Below are 20,420 nucleotides of genomic sequence, written 5' to 3'. Positions count from 1 at the left end.
AGATGTTAACATGCTTTGTTCATTCTAGGTATGCTGGTTAAGGACATTTTCATTCATTCTTCTACTCTTTGCAAAAACACAGTGGAATGAAGAGCCAGAAAGGACTGGCCCCTGCAGTAGGAGAGCTGACAGGTTAGCCTGGGAGATGAGACCTGAAGCTGGTAACTAGGCAGCACTGTAGAAAGAGTGGACTGGGGTGAGACATGAGGTCAAAGACCATGGCTGCTCAGAGAAGGGAGGATGTATTTGCAGGGATTGGGAGGAAGGTGAGACAGGACAGGGATTTTAGAGGGTGTGTGAAGGAGCATTTTGGTCCATTTGTTGGTGGTCCAAGTGGCATTTCTGTGGGGAGAGGTCTGCAGATAGTGAGCCTGTGACCTGGATCTGGGTAGTCAGGGTGAAGGATAATCAACTTCTGAGGTCTTTTCACAAAGGTGCGAGGTGAAGCTATGGGCTTATGAGGGATCGACGGGGGATGGGGCATTAGAAAGAGGAGAGGCCGTGGATACCTTCTTGGGGAACAAGGTCACTCAGCGCATTCGAGAATTGGGAAAAAGCACCTTGAGCATACAGGGCATAGAAATGAAAGGAGGCTATTTCAGAGGTATAATAAGTGTGGGGCATCTAGATGGACCTGAAGACTGAGAAGAGCACCAGAAAGTCACTGGTGAACTTCAAGAGAGGACATTCAAGTAAGTGCTAACCCGAAAGGCAGGTTTTATGGGATGCAGGTGGCAAGAAGTGATGGAGACTCTGGCAAGGAGATAGTTGGGCAGTGAAGAAATCAACTCAAGAAAAGAAGGAGCAAGTCTGTTTTTTTAAGAATGGGAAAACTTGAATATGTTGGTTAACTGAGGGAAAGAATGAACTTACTACTATTAATCAAATTGTTCAGATAACTATGTGCTCATTCTCTAGCCATTTTGGCTAAATGGGTAAGATAATCTTGCTTTCTGTTGTAAAGCTTAGAGGTGGAGGTGATGCTTTCTTCCAACTGGAAGAGAGCCTCTACTTCTGGGAAGAAGCTCCATGTCCCTAAGATGAAGATGGAAACGTCTCTTGGTCTGATTTATGAAGCCATGCGTCAGTCCGCTAGAGATGCACTACCTATGCCATGCTACTTGAAAAGAGACTCACAAGCTTGCTTTTCCCTGGGCAAGCTTGTCTGAGGGATACACAGTCTTGCTGGGGAAAGGGCTGCTGTCTTGAGTCTACAGTGTATGTAGGACCCCAGGTGCGGCAAGGTACCCCCTCCTGTGACTGGGCCACATTGGTCTCCTGCCACTTGGGGTACACTTTGAGAAGGGATGTGAAGTAGTGGGAATCCTGCTCTGTGACAAGGCAAATGAGGAAACTCCAAGCCCCCTGATAGATGCCTGCTTTAGGGAGCAAATGCCAGGTCTGTGCCTGGTGCAGTGCCTGACACACATAGTAAGAATCTCAAAAACAGCATTTGAGGGGATCAAGATCCATCAGTCACACCATCATGAGGATGGAGTTAGCACTGTGATTCTTCTGTTAACATGGTAGCTTTTCCCTTGAAGTGCTTTTGTGTCTGTTGTTCCATGTACTGTATTGTTTCAGCCCAAGACCTCTTTTGCCTTAAACACAAGTGAATCTGTTCTCCCTTCATCTTGCCCTTCCTGGTTAATGCCTGCCTTGTGTATGGTAGAGGTTGGTAGCCACCTTTCTTGGTCCTTCTGGGTTCAGTAGAGGGAACTGGGTAGGGGGGCAGTTCAGCTTGGAGAAGAGAGGAAAGGAGAGAAAGACTACCATGGGGAAGGAAGGACAGGTCTTTGTTCTGCTTGGCTTTGCATTAGAAGTAGGGAGATTCAGGAGGTTAGATGCTGGCTCAGCCTAAAGGAAGACCTTCCTTTCCCAATTTGCAGTTAATTTTTTGTTTTTTGATGGGAGAATAATATTGCAATCAAAAGACTGCAGAAGTACAGAAATGGAATATGTACTCTATTCTCCACTTACTCCACTCCCTATAGGCTGTTTCTTTGACATTTGTATTCATTCATTCAAAAAATACTTCCAGAGGGCCTACTGTGTGCCATGCTCTGTTCTAGTTGCTGGGAACATAGGGATGAACAGAACAATCTAAGACCTTTGTACTCACGGACAGACAATAAAAAAGAAAAATAAATATAGAATGAGCGCTTGAAAGAAAAGAGAAGCAGGATGAGGGGCTAGAGATCTCTGGGGGTAGTAAGGGAAGGGCTTTCATAGGCTGTCACTTTGTGCAGAAATTTGAGGGAACTGAGGGTGGCTTGTGACAATTTGTTTCTTCCTCTCCTCCCTCCATCTCTCCTACTGTTTTTTTTCTCCCAGAAGTTGGACCATACCCATACCATACATATGGGGCTTCCCAGGTGGCACTAGTGGTAAAGAATCCACCGGCCAGTTCAGGAGATGCAAGAGATGTGGGTTTGAGCCCTGGGTTGGGAAGATCCCCTGGAGTAGGAAATGGCAACTTGCTCCATTAGGACAGAGAAGCCTGGCAGGCTACAGTCTATTGGATCTCAGAGTTGGATACGGCTGAGTGACCTAACACACACACACACACACATACCATACATGCTATTCTGCAGTTTGCCTTTCTCAGGTCGTAATATGATGTAGACTTCTTTCTGTGATGATGTGGACAAACCCACCTTCATTCTTTTTAATGCTGCACACAGTTCCATATTTACATATATATGTACACACACATATATGTATATGTGTATGTGCATTTATTTTTAAAGTGGGCTTAAACTGTAGACACTACTTTGTTACCGCCCCAGACGCAGCACAGAGCCCAAGAATCCCATTTTGAGGATGATGACTACGCAGTGCAGTGACATGACCTGAGAGGCAGGAGACCTATTGGGCTATTTTTCATACTTTGTGTAAAGTTTTCTTTATGAATGATGTTAAGTGACCTCCAGCCCTTTAGTCCATTTTCCTTGTTTTATTACTCATCTATTCGTCCTTCTATACCTCTGTTCTTCGCATCTGCTTTCTGCCCTGGGTCCCTTGGGGCACAGCAGAGAGGGTGGTTCTCACTTAGGCTGTACTTCGATTCAGCTGGCTTCACTCAAGGGCGGTTTTATTTTAAGGAGATGAAGACAGTGCTTAAGGCACAGGGCGGATCTCAGGCCTAGTGCAGCCTTGCCTGGGGAGGTGGTCTGGGGAGTGGGGTGGGGTGGGGGTGAACCTTCCTTCCTTGGGCAGCGTCTGCTCTGAGGGGCACCGTGATTTCCTTTATCTGCTACCTTCCTATTGGATTGTATTTCCCCTAGTATATTACATCCATTCATGAAGTCATCCAATCAACCAACCAACCAACCATTATTCGATCTTCTCTATTCTGTCCCAGGACATATAGCTACCTGCAAGGTAAATAAGATTGACAGTGTGTTCCTTTATGAAACATATGGGTTAGTGGGGGAGGGGTGGGAGGAGAAAGATAGTAACAAAAAATACACAAGCATATACATAAGAATATAATTTGCATTGTGTTTAGTGCCCTGGAAGGAAAAACCTGGAGCAGCCTATCAAGTATTAAGGTCAGCTTCTCTGAGGAAGGAGTCTAGAGGCCTAGGCCCAGAGAGGAGGAGGTTGCTGTTGTTTAGTCGCTCAGTCGTGTCCGACTCTTGCGACCACGGGCTGTAGCCTGCCAGGCTCCTCTGTCCATGTGATTTCCCGGGGAAGAATACTGGAGTGGGTTGACATTTCCTTCTCCAGGGATCAAATCCGAGTCTCCTGCATTGCAGACAGATTCTTTACCCCTGAGCCACCTGGGATGCTCCAAAGAGCGGGTAGAGGCTGGCTAGCTAGGGAGGACTTGGAGGAGGAGCAGTCCAGCCCTGGAGGCCTGCCCGCACCTGGGCCTGGGGTCAGACTGAGTGTGGGGACTGAAACTGGCTGGAGAGGCTGGAGGGTGGCACATTGGAGGAGAGTGACAAGAGATGGGGAGGTGTTCTGGCTCCATGTCATGCCACAGATTTATTCTCAGTGCGGTGGGAAGCCCTTAAAAGGTCTAGGGCAGTCGAGTGACAGTTCCATTGACATTTTGAAAAGATCACTCTGGCTGTTGGCAGTGGGTGAAGAGTGGAGCGGAGGCCACTGCAGAGTCCAAGTGAGAAATGAAAGTGACTTGGTTGAGGGTGGTGCAGTGAGGAGGGAGAGGGTCAGATCATCTCTGATGATGGGCTTTTTTTTTGGAGACCTGTGCCCTCACACTTAGAGGTGGGTACTGCAATCACTCCATTTTATAGATGAGGAAATTAAGACTCCAGGAGGTGAAGTACCTTGCTCCAGTGCCACAAGCAGCTCTGAGTGCAGAGTCCGTGTTCTTAACCACTGCACTCTCCTGGCAAGCTCTTGAAATGTAGGTGCAGGGAAGTAGAGTTCAGAGATAGTAAAGTTTAGTTTTTAAATTATCATTACTTTTTTGGCATTTATGTCCACTACTGGATTTCTCAGTCCCTTTTTTCTACATCTATCTTTTAGGTGTTGGGATCCTTTGGGCTTTCTTTTCCTCAAAGTCCTAGTATAGCTGAACTCAGACCTGGAGGAAATTGTTTCCTCTGAACCAGAAAGGGAACGGCTCTAAGGAGAGTGGTGTGGTTTTTAGCTGGGGCTCTGACAAAGGAGAGAGAATCCTTGCTGTTGTTTTCTGAAGATATGAGAGACAAATAAATTGAGCATCAAATTTGGAAGCTGATTCTCTTTTCAGAGGTAGAGTAACAGCCAGGAGAGAGACTTCCCAACTTTGGTGAAAGACCCCCTGTGTGGGCATATACTTCTGGGTCCTGAAAATAAAGTTCAATGTTGGTTTCTCTCCAACAGCTCTCCAAATTTAGGCTCTATGATTCACTAGGTCGAATGAGTGCGTGTGTGTGTATGTGTGCTTGTGTAAGAGGGAGAAAAATGCATGTTTTATCTGTTATGCAGGTAATGTATAACCTTTGCATAACTCCCTCACCTCCATGATTGATCAAATACATGCTTTTATAGTATGCTCTGAGGTATAGACTGGCCAGTGGACACATTTCTTACTTGCAGACAAGTCTCAGATGGATAGTCTTCCATTGACCATGGGTAATTTTCGAAAACTCTTATTTTTCACTTTTTAGAAGCATCTCAGTTTAAGAAAACACTGGCAACTTTAAGGTCACACATGGGGTGGGATTTTGATAGTAGATGCTTTTCTTGCCCATGTCTGCCTCTTCTCTGATCTAATAAAGAGCGTTCACTGTCAGGCCTTTGCCAGCCTTCAGATCCACGTCCATACTGCTTCCAGAAAACTTACACAGTGACCAGTGGAGGGCACAAAAGCCAGAGGACATGTGGATCTCTATTGTGTTTTACCTTTCCTTTTTGTCTTAATTATTGTGTTGTACTTTCATTCTTACATTCTGAACATGGTTCCAAAGCAGACCGTTACAGTTTTAGGATTTCAGGAAGGCTGTGATTGAAGGAAATGTCTCCTATAAAAGAGAAAGGAGAAGAAAAAGGAATCCATTGAATACAAAATGACTGGAGGGGGAGAATCACTCATACCTCATTATTGACATGTTCCACACAGTGTGATCTTGAGGGAAGACTGTTTGAGCCACCCACAACCCTGAATATTCTCATTGGGTAGATGTAATAATAATGCATTTCACAGGGAAGTCTTCCGGTTCTGCCGGCAGTGATGGGGAGACCCCATCTTAGGGCTGTCAGTCCTCGCTCGGAGAGAGCCCCTCTCCCTCCCTCCTTTGTGCAGGGAGAGGTTAAACCTGGCATTAACCCATAGGTGACCCAAACAGAATATTCTGTCCCAGGGATCCGTTGATTGCCAGGTATGGCTTTGTGGTAATTCTAGCATTTGCAACCCAGCAATTTGAACCTTCTGTCTGCCTAAATGATGATTTTACATTTGTAATGGTTGGACTAAATCCTCTCGCTTTTGCTCTGCAGCCGCTGTTGTGACAAGAAAAGCTGTGGCAACCGAAATGAGACTCCCTCAGATCCAGTGATAATTGACAGGTAGGGACCACTCTACTTTCACTCGGTTCTTTTTCCTCATTATAATGAAACACCTGCCTCGTGTGGCTCTCGGGTGAGGGTTAGGAAGGCATGTGGCCGAAATTTGCCTGTTGGTCATGACTTCATCTGCTGCGCCGAGCTATTGCGATTCCTGGGAAAGCCATATGGAATGTTCTTTGGAGGCCTGCTTTCTTGGATTGCTCCAGTTTTGTGTCTGATTCATGCTCCTAAAGGAATGTTCTTCTTTCTTGACTTTCTATGGCTCAATCCTCATGCTGTGCCAGGAAGCTTCAGAAATAAAATAATAATAATTTGTGATTTATGCAATGTGGTTGGGTGCTTATAAATATTTAACTTTTATTTGAAAAATGTTTGAATCATTATCACTTTTAGCTACAGTAGTTCTGTTGGACGTAATCCATCTACATTTTAAGGTTTTATTTATGCATAAAAGCAGTTTTAAAGAGATCTGTGAACCAAGATTTTCTACAGTAATTTCCCGGGTTTGATTGTAGCTCAGACTGCATTGTAAGTTGATTAATTTATCCTGCTTGTCTTAATTATTGTGTTTTTAAACAGATCCATATTACTAATCTGACATGACCAAGTAAATCACTGTAGAATAATAAATCTGTTTTAGTTGTTTGGTGCAATTTCGAGTCAGTGTGTGCACAGATTATGCAAAGTCGCATTCCAAATATTCGTTTTACATTTTAATTATTGAAATTCATTGTATGGAAACATGTATGATAAACCATTTGTTACATAGCATTACTCATTGGGAATTAAATGGCCTGGAAGGTTTATAGATACTGTCAGTTGTCAGCTAGGAAAAGAGCTAGCACCCTCCACTAGCTAGAAGAGGCTTGCAAGTAAGACTGACTGATCTCTCACTGAGGAGATCAACAGCGGAATAAAAGCCCTTTTTAGGGTTTGGTAATACTGATTTTTAATACCCCCCCACCCACCCACCCACTGGTGCACATCTATCTGTCTTTCCAATTCTTTACTTTTGGGGGGCTTTATCATTTTTCAGTTAACAGAAAAAGTTTTCTTCATTGTGATTTATGACAAAACATCAGTTGTTGATTTTGACTTATGTGATTCTTTAGGCTTAAACCCAATTTTGGTTGCCCAGCAGTTTTATAAAGCTTGCATTTGAGTCAGGTATTTTAACTATCTTTCACTAATATTCACCAAAAACATATCTTTGCTGGATAACTTGATAACTTTGCTTAATATCTTCTTTGATTCAAAGCCGAAAACATCCACCTTTAGAGTGTAATGAATTGTATGCTGCCTATAGAATTAATATAGCATGTTTATCTACAGAAGCAGACATACCATTATGTAGTTTCTTTTTTTCTGTGATGGCAGATAAATCTTCAGATAAATAAGATTTAAAAAAATAACCTTTATGCTGTTTGTTTCACCTAAATACCTCTCTTCAAAATGCCATTTGTTATTTTAAGCAGATTTTACTCTTCTATTAGGAAGAAAGTGTTCTGATCAAAAGACCAGCCCAAATATTTGCCCCAAACTTTGAAACTATCAGCATTGGGTTCTGCCACACAGTTTCTTTTGGTTTAGATGATGACAAGAACCTTACTTTGCCACCCGCAATGAAAATGCTTTTTTTTTTTTTGCTTTTGAATGGGTTAAGCTTTTAAGTTCTTCGTTTGGTTTTAAGCTGTGACTCTGATATAGAAGGTTGATATGACTGTGGTTTGAATAACATTTGATTTTGACCTGTTTCTGTGGGTTGCGATGGCATAAGAAACTTGACTCAGCAGCTCTGTAATTAGCCCGGCCCGTGTTTTTGAAACAGGATTGTGTTACCTGGATTGCATTAGTGTGGCTTCTATTGTTGCCGCCTTGCATCTATCCCAGTAGGGTACTTAAAACCTTTTCTTGGCTAGGGTAGTTCAAACAATTTAGGTAAAATAAGTATGCACTTTATACTGTTGGTGGCTTTAGAGATAGTACTCATGACATTTATCCTTTTCATTATTTTTTTCCTTTTTGGTTTGACAAAGTAGAAAATACTGTTAGCCAATCTTGGTCTCTTAAGAGAGGAGTACTTGGAAAAGCAGCTGAAACCCTGGTTATCTGCACGAGTCCCAACATACGTTTATTTGCTGGCTGTTGCCACTGTCTCCCATGAACTGTCTTTTCAAGCAGTGATGCCAGCTGATATGCAAAACCCCATTTAGCTATTTTTATTTGCATCTGAGTTTTCAGAATTTATTTGTCCTTCAGTCTGCCAAAGGTTTTAGAAGCTCCAGTTCTGTCTGTGCTGATATGTGAAACTTCCATTTTTAACAAGAGAATAACAACAGGAAAAGAACTTACACAAGGAAGGGCAAAATAGAAAAGATTTTTCGCTTCCATAAAATTGCTGCAAAGGAAAAAAAAATGATGGCAACTGTGTTTGAATTTCATAGTTTCCAATTTGATTCTATATTACCGATTGCATAATATCTGCGTTACATGCTTAGGGTTTGATTTGCTTTCAGATTTATGGATGTGAATCCCTGCATATTTTGTAAAAATAGGTTATGGAGCCTGCATTCAGTAGCAGGAGTAACTGTTTTTACAAGATGCATCAAATTTGCAATTATAGGACTGAGGGTATAGGCAATCCTTGTGTTAGGATTTAGCATAGTTTTAACACGCAGTCACCTTTTGGGCACCAATAATTTTTAGCTCCCTTTGCTTGTCCTTCAGATTTTGGAAGAACAGTGCTATTTTTATCAGTCAAAAGACTTTTAGTAGTGGTTATTCAGGAAAACTATTTATAGGATTGATAGAAGAGGCTTTATGGTCATACGGCAGTGGTGCAGGATAAGCTATTTCTGTGTTAAATTTTGGCAGTATTATTTGCTGCCAGTGGTTTGCTGCAAGTGGTCAGCTTGGCATAGTCTATCAAAAAAGTGGAATTAACAAAATCAGCAGTTAAATACTGTGATTTAGAAAATGTGTTTCTACTTCATTTATGATAGCATGCAATATAGTCAGAAAAATATGACCCCAACTCTTTTTACAATTATGACAATTTGTCAAGTCACTTCAAAAACGTTTGGAAGGAAGTTTTTGTAAATGGATGATGTGTCTATCTTGAGTTGACTGCCTGGTTGTGTTTCTGTTTAATGCCAAATTGTTTGATTGAGAATTATAAAAACCAGGCTGTGTGCAAGGATCTAGATATTTGGAATATGTAGACATGGGAAAAGTCAAATGTGTTATGTTTAATAGCTGATGACCAGGAACTAATAACAGCAAATTTCATTATCGTTGAGGTAAAGGGCTATGTGTGGTAATTATTGTTAAAGTAAAAAGCAAAAAATTACTTGCAGTTATTGGATTAAGGTGGAGATTGATTTAACATGTTCACATAGTAACTCATATTTGAATTTAAAAGGTTTGCAATAAAACTCATGTTTAGAAATTGAATAAATTGTAGTTTTATTACCACATCGGATATCCTTGTGTCCTAACCTTTTTCCTTGGAGTTATCTTAGTTCAATAAATAAAACCTCATTAGACTATTCCCATTTCAACAAGTTTATTAAATTTTGCAGGAGTAATTAGCATAAGCTGTGCTAATTTTTCTGGAAGACTAATGAGGGAGGTTCTTAATTAGGTTTACTTTGTAAGAATCAGAAAAGATAATGACAAAAGTCACCTAGGGTACTCTGAATTGGGAACCTAGTTTTTCTGAATTCACATAAAAATCTTCCATTTTCTATGTGGAAACTTCTTTATAAATGCTTGAACTGAATATATTAAGTGTGCAGGCTAGACTCTTATTCCTTATCTTGTTAGTTAGGATTACCGTTCATTCTAGATTTGCTTCACAAAACTCTTTATTTTTCTATCCTGGCTCACTAAACTTTCTTTGAGCAATGACATGGATGAATACAGATGGTCTTACAAAAACATTTCTTTCTCTGAATTATGCTATAGGATTCCTTTCACACAGAGCTTTAAAGTTTCCAGCCAGATTTGTTAATTTCCAGTAGGGCGGGTTAGGGGGATGGCTCAATATTTGTTTGTTTGGTTTTTCAATTTAAGATCAGTGTGATGGATGAAATAGTTGGACTGCTGAATAAAGGGAGAAAAGAAGAGCCCAATTCTTCATTTCCTTGCACTGTGGATTTTGAGAATTGACAAGTAGACTTTTTTTCTTTTAATAGATAGAAATAATAAGGGATGAAATTCCTCCTCAAATTACTTACTTGGTCTCATGTGAATTTAGACATAGCCCTTTCGGGATGTAATGTGGCTCAAGTGATCCGCAAGTTTGAGTTCTTCATAACCAGTACTAAAAATGTGGATTTTTAAAGCCTGCCAACTAATATACCTCTAAAGATTTTGGGCTTGCTTATTGCAGCTTAATAGATTGGTCTTTCTTTTCCATTTATAAGAATCTCTGTATCTACTTGGGAGACATAAGCCCTGACATGCAACATTTTAAAAAAGCACACCAATTTTGTAACATGAAGAATTTAGCCTGTTTGGAACTAGTTCTTCAGGCCACACTTACCCAAGGGTCTCCTAAAAGAAAAAATCGTGTGTACTTGTTTTTTTCCCAGAATTTTCTAAAGATCTTTCACATCTAGTTCACTTTCACTTCGGTAACTCTAAATGGATTTGCTTTATGATTGTTGTCTGAAATAAAATGTTCAGAATGAAAATATTGGAATGGCCATTTTACCTGCTGATTCACATCAGGGTTGTTCAGAAAAACATTTTTATTTGATTCATTCTTCATCTAAGAGGTTTGAATGCTATGATAAGACTTTTCAGAAAAGTGCAGTGTTGCTTTAACACCAAGCTAATTTCTTGATTAAACTGATCCTGCTATATATATATATATATATAAAACATATACATTCATCTGTATAACAGAAAAACTATGGTAAAACTTTAGAATTAGGATGTAATATATTTTTTTTAACCATTGAGCAGGGTGGGCTATATTCTAATTCCTATATCTGCAATCCTAAGATTGTGAAGGCATCACCGCCCCTTGACAACACATGATTTTTTTGTCTTTTATCATAAGACTTAAATCCAAAAATTCACTAAAAATATTTTCTGTATCTTCTGTGAAAAGAAAGTCTTCAATTAACATGAACATAAGCATACTTTTATTAAAGTTGCAGATGAGGCTTTTAGTCAGAGTTTCATGGCTTTATTTCATTGACCTTTCAACTTATTATTTTGGTGTTCATCCAGTTTTCGGAAGGACCAACCACTAAACATAATCACTCTGTAAGGTACACAAATAGCTATCTAGGGCTCGAAGACCCAGAGGTATAAATGCATTTCCCAGAGTTCTGATATGCCTTTTATATCACCTGATTTCCTAACTTTGAATGCCCCATTAAAATAAAAAGAGGAGGAATTTATTCTTTAAAATTGCTGCAGGCAGGATAATTGCTGTCCTCTTGGTTGGTTTGAGAGGTTTGCGTTTTTTCCAAAAGTGAAAAGCCAGCGCTGACACTGAGCGTGAATTTATGGTTGTTTATTAATCCTACCATATTTAAACATTTGTTTTCTCAGTGGGAATTCATATGTGATTATTAGCGATGAGACTTATGTGAGAGACTATCATTCTAAATTTTATCACGTATCAGATACCATTCTGAATAGGAGATGAGCCCATACATTTTTATGCAGTTTCCTACCATGATAAGAAAATAACGAATACAATCAGCTAATAGCAGTCTGTATTCCATTTGCTATCAGCTATTCCCAAATATACAGCCAGGATACATTCAAATGGATTTCAAGTATGCTGACAGTATATCATAATGCAAAGTACTTTTGCACAGTATAATACTACTGCAGACACTGTATAATGAACAACTGTAGCTTTCCTGTAAAGGAAATAATGGCAGCAACTTCCAAGAAATGTATTTAATGGAGCTTTGGATAGTCAGTAGTGCGTATGTGTTACTGGCCTGGGTGTCAGCCCATGGTGTGGGGTTTTAATCCCTTGTCATCATAACTTTGTTTTTGTAACAGTTCTGGAAAAATACAGAAAAGCTGAACAAAGTCCCTTGTGTGGCTAACAACTTTGCACAGTCATTTTGTGATGAGAATATATCACTATATTAAATATGCTTTTGCTTTTCTAAAAGAAATTGCTTAGAATGGGAAAAAAAAACCCAAACCCTCCCAAAGTGCAACTCAGTTCTCCAGTGATAAATTTCCCTTGGTTTTCCGTACCACTCGCACCTGACGAGACTCTAATAAAAATCGACAGATTCAAAAAACTCCATTTAGAAGCTTCTGCATGTAGTGAGATTTTGGTCATTTTAATTTGCATTAGGTATTATTTGAAAAACACCATCTTTTTCCTTCTCTCTCACCTACTGTCTCAACCTTCCCTTTACAAACGGTGTAATTGTATACCATCCATGATAATATAAAAGTGACCTAAATACTCCAATTGCAATCAATGAAAAATGGTGAACATTACAGATTTGTCTTTGGTTGCGTGTTGTCTTTAAAGATATGGGTAGATGGAGATAAATCTCCCTCTCAAACTCTGTCTCCAGTTACAAGCCTTTGTCCAAAGGTAAATGAAGGTTTTAACATTATAGTACTTATTGTAATATAATTTCAATTGCCTTAACTCCGCTAATGTGTGAAGCTGAGTGTGTGTGTGTGTATTTTTCATGAGGAGGGGAATCAAGCCAAAAAAAAAACCAAAAACGACCCTGCATATTTTTCATGGGGGGACAGGGGGTCACATGTGGTAAATGATGCAAACTTAATGAAATCGGTTCTGGGGAAGAAAATGCCATTGGCGTTTCATCCATGTAATGTATATCCCACTTCCAGTGGGAATAGAGTGGTCTTCGGTGTGCTTTGGGGATTTTTATTTTTGAAGGTGAAGTGCTTGGTTGCAGTTCCAAACTTGCCTCTAAACCCTACTTGGAAAGATGTAACTAGACAAGCTGGCAAATTATATAGCTCGATCCCACACAATAACCTCCAAAATGGCCCTCGGTAACTAGACCATCTCGCTAACTGTTGGAGGCACAATAGTTTTGTAATATAATATAAAGTAATAGTGTTAGCCAACACATCTTTAATAAGATATTGTTCGAGCCTTTGCCATATGCTACAGAGCAGCCTCTCACTCGGTGGGCCTTTTGATTCCTCTCAATAAGATTATTTCAAATACTCTAATCCTGAATCATTGACATGAATACAAAAGCCTAGTGACATCTAATAGATGCCTCTTAGCTTTGCTTTTCCTCTTGTTCCTTTCCTTTTTCTTCTCTTTTTACCTGACAAAAAGCTTATAGGCACTTGGGCTCTGTCTCTCAGTAGCAGCATGGGGGGCTCCTCATGAAATATAAAGGAGGAAAAAGGACTGACAGAGGCCCGATAAGCTACAGAGTGAAGGGCCATAGATTAAAAGTAAATGCCAGTAAATCCCACCCTGTACACTTACTTGTCCTTTTATTGTTTTCTTTAACACTTTCCCTGCCAGAAGAGGGGAGAAAAGAGAAAATAATTAAATTGCAGGTGTGTGAAGTTTTAATCTGAATGTGGTCACTATACATACTATATAGGGTTTTGGCAAGAATCCCAAATTTTGGTTCATGTCAAGGTTATGGTGGCTTTTAAAAAATTACCCCTTTAACATCAATATCAAAAATCTTTCAAGAACTTTTTTTTTTTTTCTTATTTGCTGCTCAATTGACCAGATATTGATACTATTTATGTCTGTGGGGAGGTAGGTGACTAAATTGGAGGAGCCCTTCTGTGGGGCATGAACACTGGTGACATGGGGTTTCCAGGTTGAAAGAACTTTTTCTTTTCTTTTTTTAATCAATGAATAGGAAATGATCAAAGTGCAAGATTAGGCTGTCTTGTTCTGATGGTAGCTGCTGCTTTTTCGTGTGATCCTGTCTCTACTTGTGCCCCGAGTGTGGCCTGCACTGGACCGTGCCCCTTCTTGCTCTGGTGAGACCAGGAGGCAGAGTGCAGCTGGACAACTTTGCCAATGGTCTGAGGTTGTCGCCTTCCACCTTCCAAAAGCAGCCATGGTTTGACTAAAGCTTTTTTTTTTTTGAAATTCTTACCTGTAGAGATATAATGCTACTTACAATTTATTTATTATTGTTCAATAGAACAATAACTTCCCCCTATTTTGAATATGCTTCCCATTCATTAGTATTCTGATCCATTAGTAATATCTTAAAGCATCACTTTAAAAGATTTTATTTATTTGGCTACATTGGATCTTAGTTGTGACATGTAGGATCTATTTTGCTGACCAGGGATCAAAACCAGCCCACCTGCATTGGGAGCACAGAGCCTTAGCCACTGGATCACCAGAGGAGTCCTAAAGCATCATTTTTGATAGTCTTGGATGCGCTATTGGTTAAATCCTTTCACAAAATGGAGAGTTAAAGAACCCATTCACAAAATGGAGAGTTAAAGAACCCAGAACCTGTGTCAGGGTTGGTTCCTTTCGCATATGTACACACACACACACACACACACACACACACACACACACACACACACACACACACACACACACACACACACACACACACACACACACACACACACACACACACACACACACACACACACACACACACACACACACACACACACTCTCTCTCTCTCTCTCTCTCTCTCTCTCTCTCTCTCTCTCTCTCTCTCTCTCTCTCTCTCTCTCTCTTACAAAGACAAAAAGATGAAAAATGAGAAGTTTCTTTTTTATTTATTAGAAAGTTCTTTAGAAAAGAGAGTTGGTTAAATTATCTTTGAAGCTATTCAGTTTAGCCGCTCAGTTGTGTCCAACTCTTTGTGACCCCACAGACTGCAGCACGCCAGGCCTCCTTGTCCATCACCAACTCCTGGAGCTTACTCAAACTCATGTCCATTGAATTGGTGATGCCATCCAACCATCTCATCCTCTGTTGTCCCCTTCTCTTCCCACTTTCAATCTTTCCCAGAATCAGGGTCTTTTCCAATGAGTCAGTTCTTCGCATCAGGTGGCCAAAGTATTGGAGTTTCATCAGCATCAGTCCTTCCAATGAATAATCAGGACTGATTTCCTTTAGGATTGAATGGTTGGATTTCCTTGCAGTCCAAGGGACTCTCAAGAGTCTTCTCCAACACCACAGTTCAAAAGCATCAGTTCTTTGGCGCTCAGCTTTCTTTATAGCCCAACTCTCACCTCCATACATGACTACCGGAAAAGCCATAGCTTTGACTAGACAGGCCTTTGTCAGCAAAGTAATGTCTCTGCTTTTTAATATACTATCTAGGTCGGTCATAGTTTTTCTTCCCAGAAACAAGCATCTTTTAATTTCATGGCTGCAGTCACCATCTGCAGTGATTTTGGAGCCCCCCAAAATAAAGTCCATCACTGTTTCCATTGTTTCCCCATCTATTTCCCATGAAGTGATGGGACCAGATGCCATGATGTTAGTTTTCTGAATGTTGAGTTCTAAGCCAACTCTTTCACTCTCCTCTTTCACTCACATCAAGAGGCTCTTTAATTCTTCGTTTTCTGCCGTAAGGGTGGTGTCATCTGCATATCTGAGGTTATTGATATTTCTCCTGACAATCTTGATTCCACCTTGTGCTTCATCTAGCCTGGCATTTTTCATGATGTACTCTACATATAAGTTAAATAAACAGGATGACAATATACAGCCTTGACGTACTCCTTTCCCGATTTGGAACCAGTCTGTTGTTCCATGTCCAGTTCTAACTGTTGCCTCTTGAGCTGCATACAGATTTCTCAGGAGGCAGATCAGGTGGTCTGATACTCTCATCTCTTGAAGAATTTTCCACAGTTTGTTGTGATCTACACAGTCAGAGGCTTTGGCGTAGTCAATAAAGCAAAAGTAGATGTTTTTCTGGAGCTCTCTTGCTTTTTGATGATCCAACGGGTGTTGGCAATTTGGTCTCTGGTTCCTCTGCCTTTTCTAAAACCAGCTTGAACATCTGGAAGTTCACGGTTCACGTATTGCTGAAGCCTGGCTTGGAGAATTTTGAGCATTACTTTACTAGCGTGTGAGATGAGTGCAATTGTGCGGTAGTTTGAGCATTCTTTGGCATTGCCTTTCTTTGGGATTGGAATGAAAACTGACCTTTTCCAGTCCTGTGGCCACTGCTGAGTTTTCCAGATTTGCTGGCATATTGAGTGAAGCACTTTCACAGCATCATCTTTTAGGATTTGAAATAGCTCAACTGGAATTCTATGGAATTGAAGCTATTACAATGTCGAAAACCAGTGTTTTGCTACAGTCTTTTTTTCTTAAAGCCAGATTCTAGTCTCAGATGTACGGTGTTCACCCCAAAATGTCTTTCAAAAAATTGTGTTCTTTCTGTGCCTACAGGAGTGGGAATGTCCTTTTCTGGCCATCCTCATGTTTTCTTGAAAACCAGATCTGAATCCTGGCCTATGAGCACCTTAAAATAAACAATATCTCTGACCATTATGATTTTAATAGTAAGTTACATCTGAATAGAACTTGCAAAGGTATTGGAGACCTTTAAGCTGTAGTATTTCAGAGAATTCTCTTCATACAAATGTGAGGGCAGAAATTAACTCCATTTTATAGATCTGTAAACTGAGGCATACCCCTGAGCAACTTTATTTGTGACAGAGCAAGTGATTGAAACTTCGTGTCCTAGCTCTCAGTCTGATCTTTTCCCATCTCAGTTGTTCAGCTAAAAAAATGAAAGACCGTTTTCAGTATTTTGTGCAGCCTCTTTTTCTTGATATCCACAATTCATTTTTTCCATGAATTAATCTAAACCTTTTTATCTAAACAGTTTCCTTGGTAGATTTGGCACTTAACTTCTGAGATTAAAAATAATAGTACTAATGTAAATCAGAAAACAACAAAATTCTGTAAAGCAATTATCCTTCAGTAAAAAATTAATTAATTAAAAAAATAGTAATAGTGTAAATTGTTGTGCCCACTGCTAGCGCAATATTTGAGTTCTTGTGTCCTCATTTAAAAAACAGACCATAATCCAAAGAGAAATCTGAAAGAAGGCAGAGTACAATGGAAAAGGCCTACAATTTGGACTTCATTGGCAGAAAATCAAATCCCTCCACCATTACTTCCCAGTACTTGAATCTCATGGGGTTTAATTTTTTCATCTTTGAAATGGAAAAATCATCTCAAGTTTGAAAAATTGTGTGGTTTAAAATACCTAGCACAGAGTTTGACACATATTAGGTGCTTGAAATCAGGCAGCTCTTGCAATCTGCACATAATGTTCCATGTGGATTGTTGTTATTAATGGATGATTGCCATGGAGCCTTCTTACAAGCAGAATTACCTTATTGAAGTTCGTCATGGTGGTTAAGTCCCCTTGTTGAAGAGTTGCTCATTTTTTTTTCTTTCCTCGAATGTTTATTGAACATCTACTATATGCCACGCATTGTTTTCAGGGTTGGGATATAACAGTGAATAAGACACATATGGTTCCCACCTTCCTGGAATTTTTAGTACCTCAGAGCTGAAAAAAAAAAATTGGAATAGTAGGTGTAGAAGGAAATATATAGGAGAATATTATTTCAGATCGATAGAGATCATGATGCAGAGGAAAAATGTCCCTGGGAAGAAAGTTACTTGTTAACTCTTACTCAGTGGTATTGAACTTGGGCAAACTCCATGGTTTTATTGTACTTCTCTAAGTCAGACTGCCTGGGATCAAATCTGAGCTCTGCCAGTGTTAACTTCGGGGTGCAGGCAGATCGTCTCACTTCTCCAAGCTCCAGTTTCTTCATCTGTGAGACTGGGGTAGGAGTAATAGTTCCTACTTCTTAGGGTTGTGGTGAGGAATAAGTGGGCTTCCCTGGTGGCTCAGATGGTAAAGAATCTGCCTGCAATGCAGGAGACCCAGGTTAGGTTCCTGGGTCGGGAAGATCCGCTGAAGAAGAGAATGGCAACCCACTCCAGTAGATAATGCATGGAGAGAACTTAGCACAATGCCTGGCACATAAATCACAGTCAATAAAAGGTGGCTGTTATTTTTTTAGAAAGGGCTGGAATGAAAAGATCTCAAAGACACTTTCCAGCTCTAAAATTCTAATTTTAGTTCCCTCTTGTATTGTTGAGGCAGATAAACTCTTCAGGAAGTAGACTGTAAGCCCCAGATGGCAGTGGTATGCATGTATTGGTTGCTGCTGTAGCTCCAGCACTCAGCACAGTTGCCTCACTGCTGTGTAGTAGGTGCTCAGAGTATGTTTTTGTGAAATAGAAGAAAGAAAGAGGTAGAAGTGGAGCTGAATCTGGTGTTCTAATCTCTCTGCCTAAAGATAGGCTTGTTATACCTACACAATAAAGTGAAAAGGCACTGCCATTAAAGAATGATGAGAAACAGAAAACGTAAGATAAAATATTAAATTTGTTACACTTAAAAATGTTAATCTTCACACGATTACCATGCAGATCCCCTCATTGCCTAACTGTTTAATTGATCAAGTAAATCACAGAGCAGACAAGTAAGTGAAAAACCCTGCTGTTGACATTCACGCAAAGCACATTTCAAGAATATATTCTGTTAACTAGTATGTCTATTACACATGATAATGTGAATTTAACACACACATACACATACAGTATTCTTTGCAAGCAAGTAGATTTCAGAGAGTTTAGGGGAAAGCTCTGTTTTTGTATGGCAACTTGGTAGTCTCCCATTATTGTATCAAATGTGAAATCGATGTTAGGGTACCATATGTTTCAGCAATGCCTTTGTTTTGTATAATGTTTGAAGACTTAAGAATTCACTGCTTTTTTCTTTCAGGCAGGTGTAATATTGATGTGCTACTCTGGAGATTGTAGGGTTAATGAATCCTCCCCTCCCTTCAGCCCCCCCTGGCCCCTACCCCAATCCCATCATGTGCCTGGTTGACTCTGAAAGAAGGGGCTTGAAGTTGCCCACAGGGCATCCCTTTTCCCAGCCTTCTCCAAGGCCACCTGGGCAGACGGGAGCTTGCCTCCTGTCCTTAGGACACAAAATCCAATCAGTCGCCGTGTCTGCCGGTCTCCCTGACCTGCGTGTGAGCTGAAAGAGGGAGGAGAAGCAGAGGCCATTCATCTTTGATAGGCTGCATCTCTGTTGTGGCTTTGGGGGCTCCTGCATGTTCTTGAGGAAGGAAGTTCTCCCTTATTTTCAAGATAAGGTGTCATTCTTGAGAGCAATGTGCTGAACTAATCAGGTTAATTGGGAGGCCCCGGATTGTCCTCATTGAGCCCTTCTCTTCTTCCTGTTAAATGCAGATAGTGCAGACAGATAGATTACACATATTTCAGTTTTCCACAAGCCCATGAAATCTGTAGGCGTTCGGGGAATGTAGCTTCAGCTGAATGTCACTGAGGATATTGGAGCATGGGTTCTTATTTGAGCAGCATAGTGTTAAAACACAAAACATAAGCTCTGCTTGTGGTTGAGAGAAGTGTGCCTTCAAAGATCTGATATCTTCTTTTTTTGTTCTTAATGTTGAAATAATCTCAGTGTTTCAGATCAACTGGGATGACTTTGTTGCAGAATCCAGATGGATTCCTCTCCGGCTGTTTTATTTAAGGTTGAAACTTAAAAAAAAAACAAAACACCTCATCGTGATGTGCCATCATTGACAAGGAGTTTCTTGGGCTGTGTTTAGATTCTCTGGCATCCGAGCTGAACACTGGGGGCTGTGGCCCTGACTCGGGGCATCTCGGCCTCCCCTTGAGCTTCGGGGTGGAGAGAAAGGAGAACTGCTTCCACCAAATTCTGTGAAAGGCGGAGATTCCGCCTCCTCCTCCACTCCAGATGATTTGTCATAGTTTAATTTTAAACACTATCATTGACTATTCTTTCAATCCCACCTCTTTTCCTTCCCCCTCCTTTTTTTCTTGGAAGTTCCAGGAATGACTTTAATTATCTCCACAATCAAATTCTCATTCCTGCCTCTGTGAAAGTGTGTAGTCATAGATGGCAGGGATTATTTTCTTTAGCACTTGGGGATAGAGAAACCGGTTGTTTCAAAATGAGAACCAGCTGCTTCCACAGAGCCCTATTTAATGGGGAGCCACTTTGTACACAAACCTTCACTCAGGTCAGTCATTACGCCAAGCCCCGAATCAGCAGTGTTTGGTCTATCACCCTTTATTAAATGTCGACCGAGGAGTGATTTAGCCAATAAGATAATAATAATAATAATTAAAAAAAACACACCCCGAGTCTTTAATTTTGCTTCTGCCAAATGAACACTTGGATTTAGAAGGAGCACATTTCAAACTTCCTCCTGTCGTAATTACACTGTGGACTAGTTTACCATTCCTCATAGATACCGTGTGTATGTGTGTGTGTGTGTTTGCGTGTGTGTAGCTTTAACCCTCTCT

The 20,420-nt window shown here is 40.4% G+C and overlaps 1 protein-coding gene across 20 annotated transcripts in view; it reads left to right on the top strand.

Annotated features, from left to right (window-relative positions):
* Positions 1 to 20,420, top strand: part of EBF1 (EBF transcription factor 1) — a 427,626-nt gene that overhangs the window by 37,634 nt on the left and 369,572 nt on the right. For 19 of the 20 annotated variants that reach the window (XM_081500503.1, XM_081500502.1, XM_081500500.1 and 16 more), the window contains one exon: positions 5,956 to 6,024. The exons of the other annotated variant lie outside the window; for it this stretch is intronic. In XM_081500503.1, the coding sequence (XP_081356629.1) occupies positions 5,956 to 6,024 (69 nt within the window). The remainder of the gene's footprint in view (positions 1 to 5,955; positions 6,025 to 20,420) is intronic. 20 annotated transcript variants of the gene reach the window in all.

This window comes from Giraffa tippelskirchi, chromosome 6, assembly GCF_054371585.1.
Source record: "Giraffa tippelskirchi isolate mGirTip1 chromosome 6, T2T-mGirTip1v1.2.pri, whole genome shotgun sequence".
NCBI classification, from domain to species: domain Eukaryota; kingdom Metazoa; phylum Chordata; class Mammalia; order Artiodactyla; family Giraffidae; genus Giraffa; species Giraffa tippelskirchi.
The sequence above is the reverse complement of the archived record's forward strand: the minus strand, read 5'-3'. Positions and strand labels throughout refer to the sequence as shown.